This window comes from Oncorhynchus masou, chromosome 18 (assembly GCF_036934945.1).
Source record: "Oncorhynchus masou masou isolate Uvic2021 chromosome 18, UVic_Omas_1.1, whole genome shotgun sequence".
Lineage (NCBI taxonomy): Eukaryota > Metazoa > Chordata > Actinopteri > Salmoniformes > Salmonidae > Oncorhynchus > Oncorhynchus masou.
Window position 1 is genome coordinate 24,017,572 of NC_088229.1, and position 21,202 is coordinate 24,038,773.

Below are 21,202 nucleotides of genomic sequence, written 5' to 3' on the forward strand. Positions count from 1 at the left end.
GTGGTCACCAACCTTTTCTGAGTCAAGATCACTTTCTGTGTCAAACAAACAATACAGCTATGATTGTTTATTAACATGACTTAAAAAATGTAAGCCTATGCAACATTAACCAATTAAAACCAGTACTGTAGCAATGAGGTTTGTGCAGTAAGCTAAAGGCCCAATACATTTTCACCAAATACTTGCTTTGCTTGAATTTACCTGCATTTACCTACAATGCATTGTTTTTCGGGATAAAAAAAATATATACAGTATTTCAAAATTTGAGGTAGGCTATATGATCACACCGTTAATAGAGCCATTGCTGTATTACTTGTGAGGCACAGCTGAGTGAGCATACATTTAAATAATTAGCTTTTTATTTTACTGGGCTGATGTTGCCTGCATCTGATGGTCAGTCTCAGCATAGGGAGAGAGCAGCAGACTAATAAAACACGGATCCCACGGAACCCAAACCTCTGCGTGCGTGCGCCATCGTGTGTAACCGATGTGAAATGGCTAGCTAGTTAGTGGTGTTGCGCGCTAATAGCATTTCAATCGGTGACGTCACACGCTTTGAGACTTTGAAGTAGTGGTTCCCCTTGCTCTGCAAGGGCCGCGGCTTTTGTGGAGTGATGGGTAACGATGCTTCGTGGGTGACTGTTGTTGATGTGTGCAGAGGGTCCCTGGTTCAAGCCCGGCGAGGGGATGGACTAAAGTTATACTGTTACACGTGCATAAATGCATTTTGTCCCCCCACACCAAACGCGATCACGACACGCAGGTTAAAATATCAAAACAAACTCTGAACCAATTACATTAATTTGGGGACAAGTCGAAAAGCATTAAACATTTATGTTGCTAGCTAATTTGTCCTGGGATATTAACATTGAGTTGTTATTTTACCTGAAATGCACATCCTCTACTCCGCCACTTAATCCACACATAAAATGGTCAACTGAATCGTTTCTAGTCATCTCTCCTCCAAGTTTTTTTCTTCTCGACTTTATATTGAGATTGGCAACTTTCCTAAATTAGGTGCATTACCGACACTGACTTCGGTCGTCTTTCAGTTACCCACGTGGGTATAACCAATGAGGAGATGGCACGTGGGTACCTACTTCTATCAACCAATAAGGAGATGGGAGAGGCAGTACTTGCAGCGCGATCTGCGTCAGAAATAGAACTGACTTCTATTTTAGCCGTTAGCAATGCAGACGCTCATTGGCGCGCACAAGCAGTGTGGGTGCAGTAATTGAATAACATAGATTTCTACATTTATTTTGCACTGCTCGCAACGCGAGCTGTGTAGTCAGCCTGTAAAATAGAAGTCAGTTCTATTTGTGACGCAGATCATGCTGCAAGTCGTGCCTCTCCCATCTCCTCATTGGTTTATACAAGCAGGTACCCACGTGCAATCTCCTCATTGGTTATACCCAAACAAAAGCGTAGAAGGAGGAGAGATGACTAGAAACGATTCAGTTGACCGTTTTATGTGTGGATTAATTGTCGGAGTAGAGGACCTTGTACATTTCAGGTAAAATAACAACTCAATGTTTATATCCCAGAACAAATTAGCAAGCAAGTGCAAGCTAGCTATCTAAATTGCCATAAATGTTTCATGCTTTTCGACCTTTCCCCAAATTAATATAATTGGTTTAGAGTTTGTTTTAATATTTTAACCTGCATGCCGTGATTGCGTTTGGTGTGGGGGGACAAAATACACTTATGCACGATGGCGCAAGCGTGGGTTCCAACACACTCCGCTCTCCCTTTCCTCCACTGACACTGACCAAAAAGGGACACCGTCTTCCAGCTGATGGTGAAACTGGAGTCGTACCGTATTATTTCTGCCTCATACACAAATTCATGTTGTTACTCATATGAACAGAGAAAGTGAAATATTCCTTGAAATTAAAAAAGACCCAAGCCACTAATAATAATGTAATGAAACATCAGGGAGCAGGTCTCGCTTCTAGCCCGAGGTCAGGCATGCTACCGACTGTGCTGCAAAATCATGCTCGTGCAGCAGTCGATTTCCGGGCTTATAAACCTAGGGTCGTTACACTACTCCCTACTTTCAAAGAGCGCGTTCTCGCGCAAGCTTGCGACTCTACGTATTACAGGAACGCGCTCACCAGCACACGCACTGTCGTGGATGGAAGGTCCGATCACTTATGACACCAATGTAATGAAACAGCAGGGAGCAGGTCTCGGACCCTCGACCTTCTAGCCCGAGGTCCGGCGCGCTATCGACTGTGCCGCAAAAGCATGCTCGTGCGGCAGTGTCGATAAACCCAGGGTCTTTACAATAACAACAACGCAATAACAACAACGCAAGATATACTTTCCTACTCATTCATTACTGCTGCACTGCTTGTTGTAGCGCTGAGTGGAAATAGGAAGAACGCGCATTGTATGGCTTATCAAAGTGTTGAATACAAAGTGCTGAATACAAAGTGTTAAACATGAACTCACTCAAAAAAACAGCAGTTCTTTGCTGTATTCATTGACAGTCTCTCTCTAGCCATGGTTTTAAAAGTTTTGAAATCTCACAGTATCAATTTTGTCGTAGCTTTCTTTTATGCCTGCTACGTTACTGCAGACTCTGATATCTGAACAATCTGATTGGCCAGCGGTAGCATAGTGCACTTGATTTCCTCTCCAGGCCCACCGGGAAGGCAGAGTTTGTACCTTCAGACACATGAAATTGCAACAGTTTGCTTACCCGGCGCGCAGGGCTTCTGAATTGGCTGCACCGACCACCAACAGCTCGAGACTAATAAAAAAAATAGTAACACAAGGCTTTATCGTTGGGTTTTTACAGAAATGTTTGGCGATTGGCTAGAAAGGCCTTGGAGATCGACAAGTCAATCGCAATCGACCGGTTGGTGACCACTGCTTTACAATGACCATTAGGGTGTACCTTTTCCATACACACTAAAAGTTTGAGCTTTTTGTGACTTTACCTACAATGCATACTCTATGAATATGGCCAAAGCAAGGAGTGGGAGGTAACCAAACTGTCTGGACCCGGTACCAGGTCCAAAACAGCCCCTCAGAGTTATTAAACGGGTTGTTAAAAGTGTTACTAATAAGAACAAACTGTTCTATACGAACAGACTTGAATAAGTCACAGAGAGATCACATACACATGTGAACAGAAGAACTTGTTAGAAAATAATGCATGAGATTCAATATTTTAACTTTATACTTTTTAGTTTTAATTTATTTATAAAATACATGTTGCTTGTTAAAACTATGGTTAAGTAAACTGCATACTGGTTAACCACTTGATGTCAAGTGGAATACAAATGATACTGTATTACTGCATGTTACTCTAAGTTAAATTACTGTACGGTTAGTTAAAATGTTGACAAATTAAAATAACGTTTTCCGTTTTTTTCTCCATTTCTATCATTTAATGCAATCCCAAGGTGACTTGTTAATTCATTAAGATGCATCTGAGATTTTAGAGACGACCCCCATGCAGTAGCCAAGGTGTCTAAGTGTGTTTCTTACCAATGACTGTGTCTGGTATAAGTGGACCTGTATGGCCCTTACGTCCCTTACTGTCTCCATCACCTTCCCCGTTTGCATTTGGGTCAATGGCATTGTTTGATGCTCCTATCAGTAATTATTCTATCAGTTTGAAATATTGTAAAAAAATGCATAAACCATTATACAGTAGACCTGAATACATATTGTACATGCTTATTAATGTAGGATGTTGTGCCAATGTGTTATCCTTTTCATTATACATTATTTTTCTAAGTTGTCTATATACATTATCTTTTACAAGTACAGTATATAACATGTGTCTAATGTGTTTATAATCAAGACATCATTTGTCTTACCTTTGCCTTTGCCCGAAACATCAGTGGATTTCTTGTACATGTCATCTCTTTCCTTCTCAGCATCTTTGATTTTACATACATAAAAGTATTCAAAAAAAGGGGTATACAAGTTGTTTATTAATGGTTAATTATTTGTTTATATAGATGATATAGTATAAACTACTTACACAACCTTTAAAATACTTTTAGGTAAGTATTCCTTCATGTAAAGTGTTACTAACAAGAACAAATGTTCTACACAGACTTGAATAAGTCAATAAGACATAACATACCGTTGTGGACAGAAGAACCTGTTAAACAAATGTTTATAATTTCATGCATGAGATTCAATATTTCAAGTATTTACTATTTTTGACATTAGTGTACTATTTTAAGGTGGGTTTTATCAAATGTATTTTGCTTGTTAACTGTGGTTAATCAAACTGCAATTCTGGTTAATCACTTGATGTCAAGTGGAATACAAATGATACTGTAAGTTTATTACTGCATGTTACTCTAAGTTAAATTACTGTAAGTTATGTTAAAATGTAGAAAATGTAAATAAAGTAAAATGTTTTTTTAGTGTTTATCATTTAATGCAATCCTAAGGTGACTTGTTAATTCATTACATTTACATTTACATTAAGATGCATCTGAGATTTTAGAGACTACCCCCATGCAGTAGCCAAGGTGTCTAAGTGTGTTTCTTACCAATGACTGTGTCTGGTATAAGTGGACCAGTATGGCCCTTATGTCCCTTACTGTCTCCATCACCTTCCCCGTTTGCATTTGGGTCAATTCCATTGTTTGATGCTCCTATCAGTAATTATTGTATCAGTTGTCAATTTGAAATATCGTCAAAAATGCATAAACCATTATACACCTGAATACATATTGTACATTTCTATTAACATAGGATGTTGTGACAATGTGTTATCCTTTTCATTATACCATATTTTTCAAAGTCGACCCTATTACTTTCCTTTTTCTTTTTCAGTATATAACATATACAGTATGTCCAATGTGTTTATAATAGGGATATCATTTGTCTTACCTTTGCCTTTGTCAGAATCATCAGTGGATTTCTTGTTCTTCTTGTCATCTCCTTCCTTTTCAGAGTCTTTCATTTCGCCAACTGATTTGCCAACTGATTTGCCACCATCTTTGGATTTGTTTGATCCACTTTTAGACTTGTTTTTTCCATCTCCGGTGTCTTTGCCTTCCCCACTGTCTCCGCCTTCCCCACTGTCTCCATCCCCAGTATCAGGAGGAGGGGGTGCCAGAAGTGCCTCTCGGGCAAGCCTCTCCTCCTCCGCTCTGGCCTTGTTTGAAGCGTCGATCTGCTCCTGCCTTTCCTTCGCCAGTTTTTCCTGCTGCTCTTGAGCCAGTTTCCCCAGATCCAACCCTGTTCCACCAGCCTGGGTTGTTTTACGGGTCTTCTTTTTACCATGGGAAGCAGGGTCGCTGTCAGCTGAGAGAGAGAGAGAGCGGGTGAGAGAAAGGGAGAGATAGGGGAATACTGTACAAGGTGCTCAGTGAGCATGGTTATTAAAATGATTATTGATATGGAACATTTCGTGTTGAGAAGACATAGTACCTCTCAAATCTGTCATGAGACCAGAACTGAGTTACCGAGGTGAATAGTATATGTTGTTCAACCAAAAATGAATCCATCTGCTGTTTCCTTTATCTGAAAAATTACATATTGTACAAGATATGAAGATGTAATGTTACCTTCCACTATCAGCCAGGCACTGCATGTCTTGATTCCTGCCGCAGCAGAGTAGATGCCCTTGTCCAGCTGGCTACAGTCCTTTATTAGCAGTCTGTGGATCAGCTTGTCTTCTGATACAGTTATGGTGTATTTCTCTCCATCCTCCAGCGTGGCATTCTTGCCCATCCATTTGATTCTGGGCCAGGGATGTGACAGGACACACTCAAACATAGCATCCTCTCTCTCTTTGGCCTTCACCTCCTGGATCTTGACAATGAAATCCACTGTGGGAACTGGGAGTAAAAGGGCAAATGGAACAAGCTCATGGGAATAAATAAGGACAGTTTATTATCTTCTATCAAAAAGGAATGCTATTCATAATCATTCGGTGCTCATCTTACTCTTGAAGTCTGTAGAGAACAGATTGACCTCCTCAACATCCACTTGATAGAGCCCAGCATCCTCTGCCTTAAGGTCCCGCACACTGAAGATTAACTTCTTCCCAACAGTCTTTAAGCTGTGTTTCATTTCTTCTTCATCACTATAGGGAATCATTACACCATCCTGCAAGATGATACAGAGTTCACACAGTGACAGCTACTATCAGATATGAGTTCAAATTCAGTTCATTTCAACATTTAAAAAAAAAGAAAAAACTAAAATCCTCATAGTTGATGGGATATATGACAATTTACATGTTTTGACATGGATATCATGGCAAAATGATAACAGGATGAAGTTACTCTGGAACCATAGAAAATGTAATTATATGCCTGGAACTTTGGGTGAGAAATTTAAAGGAGATACTACTGCCTTACAAGAAAGAAGGTGACAAATGATGTTTTAATTGTGCAATGCCAGTCTTTCCTTTAAGGCAGTTGTCATCCATTAAAATGCTGTACAATGTTGAATGACAAGTTTGTTGTGTAAGTTGAGATAAAAGCTCAATTATGTGTAATGATACCTTTGCCTCATGTGGAATCTGAATCAGAGGTCAACTTCTAGATGTCTCACCTTGTAGAGGAAAATCCTACTGGCGAGGTCTTTGAGCTCAAGGTCAAACTCAAACGAAGCAATGCCTACTCCTTTAATATCAATATGTTTCAGGTTATTGATGGTCTCAATATACTGAGAAAGGGATGGCAGATGGTTTGGAAGATCACCATGAGGAAAAGGGTGGAGAGAAAATAATGGATGAGAGGGAGGGGAGTGGAGAGAAATGGAGTTTAAAATCACGAGGATGAAATGATAGGTTAAGGCTATTGCCACAATGACTTAATGTAGTTAACTGGTTACACTTAAATTCATTTCAGACACTATGAATCCTGAGGTTCATAGTGGTCATGTAGGTTTTCACACTAGCCATTAGCTACATTGTATGACCAAAAACAGTACACACAGAAGACGTTTTGCACATACTGAATGTGCCCAATTCTCAAACCTTGGCCTGTTCCTCCTGTCTCTCCTTTTTCTTCTCACTGAGTTTCTTCAGCATTACACGGAAGTCTTTGACACCAAACTCAGCGCAGATTCGTTCATAGTCCTTCCTGTCTGCACTCATGATGATTTCCCAGAACCTTTCATCGATTTCTCCAGGTTCTTTCACCGCTTCCTCTTTGTCCACTCCCTTCCTGGTTGAAACATGACAGAAGCATTGCTTGAGTATTGGTACAAAACCATATACCATATTCTGTAGGATCTTCGTCAATGGTGGTCGTTGCCATTTAAAATGATTAGGATGATTTTTGCTTTATTAGCATGGCCTTTTTTTCTATTACAGCATATTGGATGACTGTCTTCATATTCCATTCACCTAGCTCAATGTAACATCGATAGGTTTAGGTTACTACATGATACTAGAATTGTCCCTGTACCCATCATGAGTTTGCTACAAACTAAACTGTGAATGAAAGTTTAAGAATGAAAACCTTTCCAAGTCAAACCTTCATATCCTGACCGCTAACTATTACACACAGCCTACATCATTGTCAGGTCATAGTCAACATAGCTACAAGAACTAACACGTTAGTAAAGTCGCTCAATCATGCAGTAAAGTGTACTCAGCAGCAATCAGTTTAGCAGTTACACTGGCGGGCTCCGGTGGCAATAAATGAATAAAACCAAAAGCTTATCTTGGTAGCATTCCAGCGTTGGATAGCCATAGCCAGCTAGCTAACATAGCATCCCTCTCTGTTAGCTAGCTACTATGGAAGAAATTAATTTGTTCAAAACTGTTCAAATATTGACTTTCTCTGTCTTTGAGTCAATTACTCACCACATTTCATGCACTGCAGGGCTAGCTAGCTGTAGCATATGCTTTTAGTACTAGATTCATGCTCTGATCCTTTGATTGGGTGGAAAACATGTCAGTTCATGTTGCAAGAACTCTGATAGATTACTGTGGAAGTCTATGGAAGGGGCTGAGAACCATGAGCCTCATAGGTTTTGTATTGAAGTCAATACTCTACAGAATGCTGCTGAGGCTACTATAGACCTTCATTGCAAAACCGTGTGTTTGAATCAATTATTTAGTGACGTGATTAAATTTAGTATAGTTTTATCTAAAAAGGATAACTTCTTTAATGTTTCACTATTTACATTTTTCTGGTTCTCCCCTTACTCCTCTGAAGAGCCTCCACTGAGCTTAGTTTCCCCATTTGTAAGCATTGTGGTCATCCCATCGCACTGTTTTGTCAGGCACAGAGGTCCCTGTTTACAAATACATGTAATGTAAATAGAAGGATTTGGTTACTGATGTCATGATATCATGATCGTCTCATATCTTACCTTTTTCTGAGCAATTTCCTGAACTCTGCTGGATCTACTGAACCTAAACAAAATAAAGGACACTCAATGTTACCCAACTTAATGTAAAGTGAGAAGATACCATTGGAGTCTGATGGGAGGAACTATAGGAGGATGGGCTCATTGTATTGGCTGGAATGGAATAAATGGAACCGAATCAAACACCTCAAACATATGGAAACCACTTTCCATTTACTCCATTCCAGCCAATACAATGAGCAAGTCGTGCAATATCTCCTCATACTAGCCTCCACTGCAGAATACTCACTGGGCAAAAACTAGTTGAATCAACGTTGCTCCCACATTATTTAGACAAAATAAATAAATGTGATGTTGAATCAACATGGAAAACTGATTGGATTTGCAAAAAGTTATCAATGTAAGCGAATTTCATCTTTTTGGGGGAATTTCATGTTGAATTCACATTAGCTGACAACTCAACCAAATGTATATCAAACTAGATGTTGAACTGATGTCTGTGCCCAGTGGGTAGTCACATTAAATATCTGGTTCTAGTAAACCGTATTTGGATAGACCCAAATAGATGTTCAACTAACTGTCAACAAACTATTCAACCAACTACTCACTACCCGGAGTTTGATAGTTTGAACATCTACAGTATGGATGATCTATTGGGGAGTATGTATCCAAATGTCTAAAAATGGTGCTATTGGTGGTGGAGGGTTCAGCAAGGAGGAAACTAGATGATAACAGGGCAGCTAAACCAGATTCATGTTTGCAGAGCTGGATAAATCATATTCATTTAAATGAAAACAGGTGTATGCCCATCAGCTTCGCAAGATTACGCTTTGGTTCTAGATTTCAACATGCAGCTCACGCTGGAGAACAACAGGATAAAATGCATCACTCTACTCACCTCAGCAAAAAGTATTGATTCCAATGTAGCAGATAAATAACATACTGTTTTCTCACTGCTCCAGTGTAGCTTTAGAGTAGTTGTGCAATGCCCATGGTGAGGCGGTTACTGTTTAATGTGATGTAGGTAAATAAGCAGTAGAAAAAGTATGTCAAATATGTACAAAGTAAATACAGTGCATTCGAAAAGTATTCAGACCCTTTGACTTTTTCTAGATTTTGTTATGTTACTGCCTTATTCTAAAATTAATTGAACCGTCCCCCGCCCCCCTCATCAATCTACACACAATACCCTATAATGGCAAAGCAAAAATAGGTTTTTAGATTTTTTTGCGAATTTATAAAAAAATAAACTGAAATATTACAATATTACATTTACGTAAGCATTCAGACCCTTTACTCAGTACTTGTTGAAGCACCTTTGGCAGCGATTACAGCCTAGAGTCTTCTTAGATATGACTCTACAAGCGTGGCACACCTGTATTCTCTTCAGAGATGTTCGATTGGATTCAAGTCTGGGCCCTGGCTGGGCCACTCAAGGACATTCAGAGACTTGTCCCGAAGCCACTACTGCATTGTCTTGGCTGTGTGCTTAGGGTCGTTGTCCTGTTGGAAGGTGAAACGTCACCCCAGTCTGAGGTCCTGAGCGCTCTGGAGCAGGTTTTCATCAAGGATCTCTCTGTACTTTGCTCCGTTAATCTATCCCTCAATTCTGTGTGAGACCCTCCCACTCTGTCTGCCAAATTCTTTCTCTTTGATCTTGTTTTCCTGAATAGCATGTCGGAGTGAGGAGCTGGGAGTGCCATCAGTGAAATGGGAAGTGTGTCCCAGGGATAAATTCCCCCATACATTGAGGAGACTCTCTCCACGCAGACACACTGTTGTTTTTGGTTGTGGCATTGCGTGTAGATTGATGAGATTTTGCACAAATGTAATCAATTTTAGAATAAAGCTGTAACGTAACAAAATGTGTAAAAAGTCAAGGGGTTTGAATACTTTCTGAATGCACTATATACACAAAGAAAAGAGGGTTCCTCAAGGGTTCTTTGGGAAAGGTGTGGAATCATAATGACTCAAATAATATCCCTTTGAGCCCTGAAATGATTCTTTGCAGTTCACAAAAGTGTTCTTTGCTCTATGAGTGATAATTCAACTGTTGGGGGCGGCGACTCATTAGAATATTTTTGGGTCCAGTTTGCGCACAGCTCTTTTTGTGTAACCAGGAGTGAGAGTAACATTCCAGTTAATGTAATCTATTGTGTTATGCCATTACACGTTATATATGACTATGGCTAATGTCAGAGTCTTGTGAAAGAATCACACAAAATGGCCTTGAGAGAAGTGATGTCTAAATCAGTGGTACGCAAGCCGTTCCAGAGCTGGTGTATGAAATCTTTGTCTTCTTCTCTGTTTTTTAAATACAAAATCTGAAAATGTCATCCACAACCACAAAAATAATTTTAAAGAGCTAAAGCAAGTCCCACAATTTTACTTAATTTAAAATGACCATTTTAGTTCATATTGAACAATGGTTTGCATTTGTCAATGAGCCGGAAGTTGAAAGACAAATGTGTTTGAATGGCTTTGGGCTACATGACGTTAATACAAAACAATAAACGTGACGATGAACAGACAGGAACATAAACTGGACAGAAATCAAATAATAAGTAAGCCTAAATCTAAACCAAGATTATAAGGACTTAATAATGCCGGATAATAGCCATGTAGCAACCTGTCCCCTGTCTGGCTGCAACAAGAATGACAGAGCTTACATATGTTTCCATCAAGGCCTCACGTTTGAATATAAGCCTACCATTGCAACAAATCAACAAATAATGGAATGAAAAAAAATGGATTTTGTGGCCCATGAGAGGGCCACAAAAATACATTCAGATGATACAAGCACACACAATTGCCATAAATACACACTTAAATTATTAGTGTAGAACCATGCCTAAGTATTGAATAAACAGGGTACACATTGCTCTCCCACTGGGATTTAGCCAACTGGGCATTACCCAACACAAAGGATGGACGAACACATGGACGAACGAAGTTCTGGTTGACACGCCCCCTTCCTGAGCACGACAAGGGAACAAATATTTCACCTCTTAAATTACGAGGAATCAAAGGTAAGTTCTAATCATTACTTTTAACATAGGAATAGCCATCCCTAATAATGACATATGTGCACTTTGTAGGAGTAACATTAAAACACAAAAAGCATGATTAACTAGTGGAGCAGCAAACTAATGTTTGGCGCCAAAACCAATTGAATGACTGCATCCTAAAAATGATACTTGTTGGCATATGATCAACAGTACCACCTGACATGGTAAGCAAACACATAAATGCAATTATTAAATGTGCTTTCATAATTAAAAAATGGTTCCCATAAACAATGCTGTTTTTTTAGAGAACAGGTAAAAATATTAGGCCACGGATTGAAAAATCTCCTTCTCCAAATAGTCTTTTGTAGTTTAAAAAAACCTTTAATCATGGATGGATGAATGAATGAAAATACACACCTATGTCTTCTAACTGCTCCATGGCTTTCTTCTTCTTGAATCCAACTAATAACAGACGTTTAGGATTAGCACCAAAATACAAGGACTCAACTGATCATACAAGTAAGTTATATGAAGTGTAAAGAAACAAACATTCTCACCCTCAATCACATTCAATGCTGCAGTACAAATAGCCTTGCCATATTCATTGATAGCATAGCATTTGTAAGTGTCTGCCTCCTCTCCAGACACTCTGTGAATCTGGTGAAATAAATTAACTGTTTAATCACAACTGAACAGATTCATAGGTTATATGTATACTCTTGTGCATAAGGTTAGACTCACCTCTAGAGTGTATTCACCAGTAGCTTCATCATATTTCTTTTGAAATGTTTCTGTGTCTGACATATCCCCCTTAGCTCTTCCCCAAGTCACCTCTGGTTTGGGATGCCCACACACATTGGCTTTGAAAATGGCTAATTTACCTGTAGGATGTTCAAAAACATTGATTCATTATAAAATACCCCAATCCCAACATGAAAAAGGATTGAAAGGAATGTGAGTCTTATTTAGTTATTGCTTGTCTACAAACAAGTCTACCAACAAGTCTACCAGCAGGTCTGCTAGCTAAAATAGTTAGACAAGCTAGCTACTCTAACTTGATTGATAGCATGAAAAGGCTTCTTGGTAGCTAGTTATGAGTTTGGGAGATTGGAAATATATCTGGACTAGCTAAAGCCAACTTAATACAAGCTAAGTGTAGTATTACAAAGAAAAAAAACATGTATTTAAAAATGTTTGACAAATCTTAGGGGACACGTGCACCTGTGCCCCCTATGGGCATGACACCTCTGAGCACATAGACCAACACTGAGAGGGTCTAGGCCTGATACAGAAACCCTAAAACATCCTGGGGGCTCACCCTCTTGAATGGTTAGAGCGATGGGTTTGCGGAGGAAGTCTGGGGTGCTCTTGCCCTCCGGTAGAACCTCTATAAACTGCGTGATCATGACCCCAGGGACCTTGGACCTCTTCTTGATGCCAGCTGGAGAAAAGATGAGAAGTAAGAGGGAAATAAGTCTGATTAAGCCCCAACAAATGTTTTACAAATACACAAATCCAATCAATGAATCAATACATGAACTGCACTCAAAAATGGCATGAATCAATTATCAATTATTCGATCATGATATATAAATACAATACATTCGGGATGTATTGGGACTCCTTGACTTTTTCCACATTTTGTTATGTTATAGCCTTATTCTAAAATGGATTATATTGTTTCCCCCCTTATTAATCTACACACAATACCTCATAATGACAAAGCAAAGGAGGGTTTTTAGATTTTTAGCACATCTATATAAAATAAAATTTACATAAGTATTCAGACCATTTACTCAGTATTTTGCTAAAGCACTTTTGGCAGAGATTACAGCCTGCATTCTTCTTGGGTAAGACGCTACAAGCTTGGCACACCTGTATTTGGGGAGTTTCACCCATTCTTCTGTGCGGATAATATACTTTAATCACTGCCAAGGGTGCTTGAACAAAGTACTGAGTAAATGGTCTGAATACTTATGTAAATGTGATATTTAAGTTTTTTATCTTTAATACATTTGCAAAAATGTCTAAAAACCCGTTTTTGCTTTGTCAATATGGGGTATTGTGTGTAGATTGATGAGGGGGAAAAAACAATTTAATCAATTTTAGAATAAGGCTGTAATGTAACAAAATGTCTAAAAAGTCAAGGGGTCTGAGTACTTTCTGAATGCACTGTATATATACAGTACCAGTCAAAAGTTTGGCCACACCTACATTACTCATTATAAACGCATGCTTTTTAACCGATTGCTGCTCGCACCTGCCCACCCGGCGAGCATCACTACTCTGGACGGTATTGACTTAGAATATGTGGACAACTACAAATACCTAGGTGACTGGGTAGACTGTAAACTCTCCTTCCAGACTCATATTAAACATCTCCAATCCAAAATTAAATCTAGATTCAGCTTCCTATTTCGCAACAAAGCCTCCTTCACTCACGCTGCCAAACATACCCTCATAAAACTGACTATCCTACCGATCCTCGAACATCGGCGATGTCATTTACAAAATAGCCTCCGACACTCTACTTAGCAAACTGGATGAAGTCTATCACAGTGCCATCCGTTTTGTCACCAAAGCCCCATATACCACCCACCACTGCGACCTGTATGCTCTAGTCGGCTGGCCCTCGCTACATATTCGTCGCCAGACCCACTGGCTCCAGGTAATCTATAAGTCTTTGCTAGGAAAAGCTCCGCCTTATCTCAGCTCACTGGTCACCATAACAGCACCCACCGGTAGCGCGCTCCAGCAGGTATATCTCACTGGTCATCTCCAAAGCCAACACCTCCTTTGGCCGCCTTTGCTTACAGTTCTCTGCTGCCAATGACTGGAACGATTTGCAAAAATCACTGAATTTGGAGACTTATATCTCCCTCACTAACTTTAAGCATCAGCTATCTGAGCAGCTTACCGATCGCTGCAGCAGTACACAGCCCATCTGTAAATAGCCCATCCAACTACCTACCTCATCCCCATATTGATTTTATACATTTTTTGCTCTTTTGCACACCAGTATTTCTACTTGCAAATCATCATCTGCACATCTATCACTCCAGTGTTAATTTGCTAAATTGTAATTACTTTGCTACTATGGCCTATTTATTGCCTTACCTCCTGACGCCATTTGCACACCCTGTATATAGACTTCTTCTATTCTGTTATTGACTGCACGTTTGTTTATTCCATGTGTAACTCTGTGTTGTTGTTTGTGTTGCATTCCTTTGCTTTATCTTGGCCAGGTTGCAGTTGTGAATGAGAACTTGTTCTTAACTGGCCTACCTGGCTAAAAAAGGTGAAATAAAATTGTTCTATATTTTTTTCTACAAAATGACAGCTTTGCACACTTGGCACTCTTGGCTTTTCCAACAGTCTTGAAAGAATTCTCACATATGCTGAGCACTTCTTGGCTTTTGCTCCTCTGCGGTTCAACTCATCCCAAAACATTGAGTGATTGTGGAAGCCAGGTCATCTGATGCAGCATTCAATCACTCTCTTCTTGGTCAAATAGCCCTTACACAGCCTGGAGGTGTGTTGGGTCTTTGTCCTGTTGAAAAATAAATGGTAGTCCCACTAAACGCAAACCAGATGGGATGGAGTATCACTGCTGAATGTTGTGGTAGCCATGCTGGTTATGTGTGCCTTGAATTCTAAATAAATCACAGACAGTGTCACCAGCAAAGCACCCCCACACCATCACACCACCTCCTCCATGCTTCATTGTGAGAACCACACATGCAGATATCATCCGTTCACCTACTCTGTGTCTCACAAAGACATGACGGGTGGAACCCAAAATCTCAAATTTGGACTCATCAGACCAAAGGACAGATTTCCATGGTCTAATGTTCAATGCTTGTGTTTCTTGGCCCAAGCAAGTCTCTTCCTCTAATTGGTGTCCTTTAGTAGTGATTTCTTTGCAGCAATTTGACCATGAATGCCTGATTCTACAACTCATCCAGAACGCCGCAGCCCGTCTGGTGTTCAACCTTCCCAAGTTCTCTCACGTCACCCCGCTCCTCTGCTCTCTCCACTGGCTTCCAGTTGAAGCTCGCATCCGCTACAAGACCATGGTGCTTGCCTACGGAGCTGTGAGGGGAACGGCACCGCAGTACCTCCAGGCTCTGATCAGGCCCTACACCCAAACAAGGGCACTGCGTTCATCCACCTCTGGCCTGCTCGCCTCCCTACCACTGAGGAAGTACAGTTCCCGCTCAGCCCAGTCAAAACTGTTCGCTGCTCTGGCCCCCCAATGGTGGAACAAACTCCCTCACGACGCCAGGACAGCGGAGTCAATCACCACCTTCCGGAGACACCTGAAACCCCACCTCTTCAAGGAATACCTAGGATAGGATAAAGCAATCCTTCTCACCCCCCCTTAAATGATTTAGATGCACTATTGTAAAGTGGCTGTTCCACTGATGTCAGAAGGTGAATTCACCAATTTGTAAGTCGCTCTGGATAAGAGCATCTGCTAAATGACTTAAATGTAAATGTAAATGTAATGCAGTCTCCTCTGAACAGTTGATGTTGAGATGTGTCTGTTACTTGAACTCTGTGAAGCATTTATTTGGGCTGTAATTTCGAAGGCTGGGAATTTTAGTGAACTCTGGTAAGTCTGGGTTTTCCTTTCCTGTGGCGGTCCTCATGAGAGCCAATTTCATCATAGCGCATTATGGTTTTTGCGACTGCACTTGAAGAAACTTTCAAAGTTGACATTTTCTGTATTGACTGACCTTCATGTCTTAAAGTAATGATGAACTGTCCTTTCTATTTGCTTAGTTGAGCTGGTCTTGTCACAGTATGGACTTGTTATTTTACCAAATAGGGATATCTTCTGTATACCATCCCTACCTTGTCACAACAGAGCTGATTGCCTCAAATGCAAACAAATTAACTTTTAACAAGGCACACCTGTTAAATAAAATGCATTCCAGGTGACTACCTCATGAAGCTGGTTGAGAAAATGCCAAGAATGTGCAAAGCTGTCATCAAGGCAAAGGGTGGCTACTTTGAATAATCTCAAATATAAAATATATTTTGATTACTGCATGATTCCATATGTGTTATTTCATAGTTGATGTTTTCGCTAGTATTCTACAATGTAGAAAATATTAAAAATAAAGAAAAACCCTTGAATGTGTAGGTGTGTCCAAACTTTTGACTGGTAATGTATATATGTATGTATATTTACTTCCATTTTGTTTAACATACTATGCACCTGCTGCATCTCTGGTCAGGTTGTTTATTTTGCATGACTGACATTTAGGTTGGGGCTTTATCTGACTTCTTATCCTCACCAGCAGATGTCAGTCATGACGTGCTTTTCCACATGTGAGGTACTGGAAATGGTTTGTCTGAATGCCTTTACTGTTCACATAACAGGACAATAAACATCCAAAGTGCACTGGGCAGTACATTTTTTACAAATTAGTCTTGTCCTTGAATGTGAATAGTATTTTACAATTTCACACAGGAAAATGTTTGAGTTTTTGGAAGTGTTTTGTCACATATGAGTTTTTGTATTTTTTATGTTTTCGTAACAGAATGTAGACATCAAAGGAAAATCAACCTCTTTATCCTGAAGTACATTGATTACAGTTTACCTTCATGTTTTACAATATCTTAAGAAAATAAACATTTATATTTCCCGTTATGTGCATTCCAGAATAATGTGCATGAATACTACATACTACACAATCGTCTAAAACATGAATACAACAAAGATACTATACCACTGACATTTGAATCCAAAATAGTTGAAAATGTTGTTTGTTTGTGTTTTTCATCTTCAAATACATCCAGAGGTCACATCTGACCTGAAGGCAGCATGAGGTTAACTGATTTAATTAATTGCCCAGAATATTTAGAATCTCAGGACAACTAATCAAAATCAATTTGCCTCAATATATGGAATTTGAAAACCAAAACACCAGTGAGTGAAAAAGCTAAACTTGCTTTTTGATCATCACTGTCCTACCTTTTTTCTCTTCTTCCTGTTCAGCCTCTGAAGGGCCTGGGCGTGCAAAGACAAAAGGATGACATGGAAGCAGATGGGACAAGAAACATTAATCCTGGGAAGGACTTGAAGAGAGGGAGAGGAGAAGTACCTTTCTGGCAAAGACATGGTTTAGGCCTAGTACTTTGGCAGAATGGCAGAGAGACATTAGAATCCTCATACATTACAATATGTATGGTAAAGACAGAAAGACAGGATATATTCCAACATAGGGACATGCAATACATTTGTAACACTTTACTTAAAGCCATAAATTAACATTATGTAACATATTATGTAAGCTTTATAATACATCATCATAAAGGCTCATATATGCCTAAAACAAGTAATGAAGGATTTTTGGCTTAAAGTAAAGTGTGACCAATTTAAAAAATGGGGTGAAAGACAAATACAGGTACAAAGACATTTTGCTACATTTGGAATGTAGTTTTGTACATTTAAGGACAATAGTTAAAGACATATTCCTAATGGGCTTAACTAATGGTACTACAAGGACCAAGTTAGTACGGCAATACAACTTCATTCATTTCTTGCAGATGTGTCTGAATCTCAGAAAATGTCATGTTGTAGAGATTTTTCCTCTCTCCTGTGAGACATGGTACTAGACCCTAGAGCTTGATTTCATGGCCCTCCCTCCCCATCCTCAGGGCAACTCCAATGTGCTTGTGTTTATGTTCTACTCAACTCCGATTGAATGGCTATATTTCAAAGAGCTGCCATTGTGTATAAAGGAGACAAACCTCGGGCTCATCTGTAATGTTCAATATTCAATGAGACTGAACATTAACTTTAAACCGAGTTCCATCTTGTCTTGTTCATTGTCTTGGGTCTTAGTCGCCTCTTCTGAAACTGCTGATCACTTGAAACAAAATGTTCTTATTTCCTTTGTTGTGGTTTTTCTTGGGGTGGTTCATCTCCCAAATGGTGCAGCGGTCTAAGGTACTGCATCTCAGTGCTAGAGGTATCACTACAGACCCTGGTTTGATTCCAGGCTGCATCACAACCAGCTGTGATTGGGAGTCCTATAGGGCGGTGCACAATTGGCCCAGCGTCGTCATGGTTAGGGTTTGGCCGGGGTAGGCCTTCATTGTAAATAAGAATCTGATATTAATTGACTTGCCTAATTAAATAAAGGTTACTTAAAAAAATAATACAAACATTTCATAATAGACTGATCAGGCACCTTGGTACATCCATAGTGCCTGAGAGTTAAGGGTTGGCAGGAGCCCTGATATTGCCATTCTGTGGTCCTCAGTAGTGTCTTTTTATGCATTACCATAAAGCAAATATCTGAAATGTTTGTCTCATCAGTTCCTTTATTGTAATTCCACAAGGTACTATTAATCAATCACACTAGGGCCCACTAGCCACAATGCATGAAAACATTACCAAAGTACAATTTCTTCACTCCATTGAGTTCCCTAAGGACAGCCTTTTCGCAATATGAAAAAAAGTCAAACAAATTCTCCTGTTCATAATGGGAAAATAATTGGTCCCAGAGAAAAATCGTTTACACGATGAAAGCATTTTTGTAACCCTAATATTATCAAAAATAGTTTTACTTGGCCAGTATAAGTAGCAATGCTAAAGCAGGCTTTCTGCCAACATACACAATACCATGTCGTGAAAAAGTATTTTCCCCTTTCTGATATTCTCTATTTTTGCAAATTTTTGACACTGAATGTCATCAGATCTTCAATCAAAACCTAATATTACATAAAGGGAACCTGAGTTTACAAATTATAATTAAAATGAATTGCCGCCGTACACCTTTAACTGAATTGACTGCAGCCAAATGCTTCCTGTAGTTGTTGATCAGTCTCATTGCTGTGGAGGGATTTTGGCCCACTCTTCAATGCAGAACTGCTTTAACTCAGTGATATTTGTGTGTTTTCAAGCATGAGCTGCCAATTTCAAGTCTTGCCAGAACATCTCAATTGGGATTAGGTCTGGACTTTGACTAGCCTATTCCAAAAAGTAAAGTGTGTTGCTTTTTAACCAATTTTCATGTAGACTTGATTGTGTGTTTTGGATCATTGTCTTGCTGCATGACCCAGCTGCGCTTCGACTTCAGCTCACAAACAGATGGCCTGACATTCTCCTGTAGAATTATATGATACAGAGTAGAATTCATGGTTCATTCTATTAATTAAGGCAAGTCGTCCAGGTCCTGAGGGAGCAAAGCATCCCCAAATCATCACACTACCACCACCATGCTCAACTGGTCAACCTGGTCAAATAAAGGTGAAATAAAATAAAATAAAAAAACCTTGGTATGAGGTTCTTACTCAAGTTTGCCAAAAGGCACCTGGAAGCACCTGGATGACCATCAAAACTCATGGAAGAATGTTCTACGGACAGATGAGTGAAAAGTAAAACTTTTTGGATGACATTGGTCCCATTATCCCATTAATATTCAGTATCAAAAATATGCTAAATTTAAGACATTTTTTGAAAGGGGGCAAACTTTTTCACAGCACTGTATATAAAAAAGTATGTCGACACCCCTTGAAATGAGTGGATTCAGCTATTTTAGCCACAACCAGTGCTGACAGGTGTATAAAATTGAGAACACAGCAATGCAATCTCCATAGACAAACATTGGCCGTAGAATGGCCTTACTGAAGAGCTCAGTGACTTTCAATGTGGTACCATCATAGGATGCCACCTCCCAACAACGTCTAGGAGCAACAACGGCTCAGTTGTCAAGTGATAGGCCATCCAAGCTCACAGAACCGGACCGCAGAGTACTGAAGCGCGTAGCGTGTGGAAATCGTCTGTCTTCAGTTGCAACACTCACTACCAACTTCCAAACTGCCTCTGGAAGCAACTTCAGCACAATAACTGTTCGTCGGGAGCTTCATGAAATGGGTTTCCATGGCCGAGCAGCAGCACACGAGTCTAAGATTCCAGTGAAGGGAAATCTTAACACCATAGCATACAATTACATTCTAGATGATTCTGTGCTTCCAACTTTGTGGCAACAGTTTGGGCAAGGCCCTTTCGTATTTCAGCATGAATATGCCCCTGTGCACAAAGCAAGGTACATACAGAAATGGTTTGTCGAGATCGGTGTGGAAGAACTTGACTGGCGTGCACAGAGCCCTGACCTCAACCCCATTGAACTCCTTTGGGATGAATTGGAACGCCGGCTGCGAGCCAGGCCTATTTGCCCAACATCAGTGCCCAACCTCACTAATGCTCTTGTAGCTGAATGGAAGCAAGTCCATGCATCATTGTTCCAACATCTAGTGGAAAGGCTTCCCAGAAGAGTCGAGGCTGTTATAGCAACAAAGGGGGACCAACTCCATATTAATAGACATAATTTTGGAATCAGATGTTCGACAAACAGGTGTCCACATACATTTGGTCATGTAGAGTTTGCTGCCAATATAGGCTACTGCAATACCACAGTGCACCACAAGGTATTCCCATCTTTATTTTCTCTGGCAATCATTGGGGGCCTTGTGAAGATAACGCTTGATGTTTGATGTCTTCTCTGTCTTAGTATGTACTGTACTGGAATTAGGAAGGAGAGAAAGGAACACTCATGTATACAGTACCTCCTTGGCCAGTGGCCGTCTGGTCTGTGACCTTTGACTTCTTCCACATCTTGGCAGATATGTGTGTGTGATCCAAAAGCTCAGTCAATCAGGGGGCTCTCTGTAAATGAAAACATCATGTAAACATCAACTGATTGATTACTTAGGAATTTTTATATTTTCAATCATTGTTCTCCATTATACTTTATCTATCACGAGAATGTCTTTCCAAAAGAGGTGGCAGAGTCCAAAGTTCCTGAACACAGCTGAGCTGTATGTCTGTCTCTAGAAGGCAATGTTAACATGTCATCTGTAAA

The 21,202-nt window shown here is 39.8% G+C and overlaps 1 protein-coding gene across 1 annotated transcript in view; it reads right to left on the reverse strand.

The window, feature by feature from the left end:
- LOC135504269 (immunoglobulin-like and fibronectin type III domain-containing protein 1) overlaps nucleotides 1–20,955 on the reverse strand; it is a 42,030-nt gene extending 21,075 nt beyond the window's left edge. The window contains exons 1-12 of the mRNA XM_064922668.1: nucleotides 20,907–20,955; nucleotides 12,640–12,762; nucleotides 12,063–12,202; nucleotides 11,879–11,978; nucleotides 11,737–11,783; nucleotides 6,971–7,186; nucleotides 6,544–6,657; nucleotides 5,931–6,093; nucleotides 5,550–5,822; nucleotides 4,870–5,286; nucleotides 4,527–4,631; nucleotides 3,837–3,899 (exon numbers count right to left, since the gene is read on the reverse strand). Coding sequence (XP_064778740.1) covers nucleotides 3,837–3,899; nucleotides 4,527–4,631; nucleotides 4,870–5,286; nucleotides 5,550–5,822; nucleotides 5,931–6,093; nucleotides 6,544–6,657; nucleotides 6,971–7,186; nucleotides 11,737–11,783; nucleotides 11,879–11,978; nucleotides 12,063–12,202; nucleotides 12,640–12,762; nucleotides 20,907–20,955 — 1,810 coding nt within the window. The remainder of the gene's footprint in view (nucleotides 1–3,836; nucleotides 3,900–4,526; nucleotides 4,632–4,869; nucleotides 5,287–5,549; nucleotides 5,823–5,930; nucleotides 6,094–6,543; nucleotides 6,658–6,970; nucleotides 7,187–11,736; nucleotides 11,784–11,878; nucleotides 11,979–12,062; nucleotides 12,203–12,639; nucleotides 12,763–20,906) is intronic.
- Between the last annotated feature and the right edge of the window lie 247 nt (nucleotides 20,956–21,202).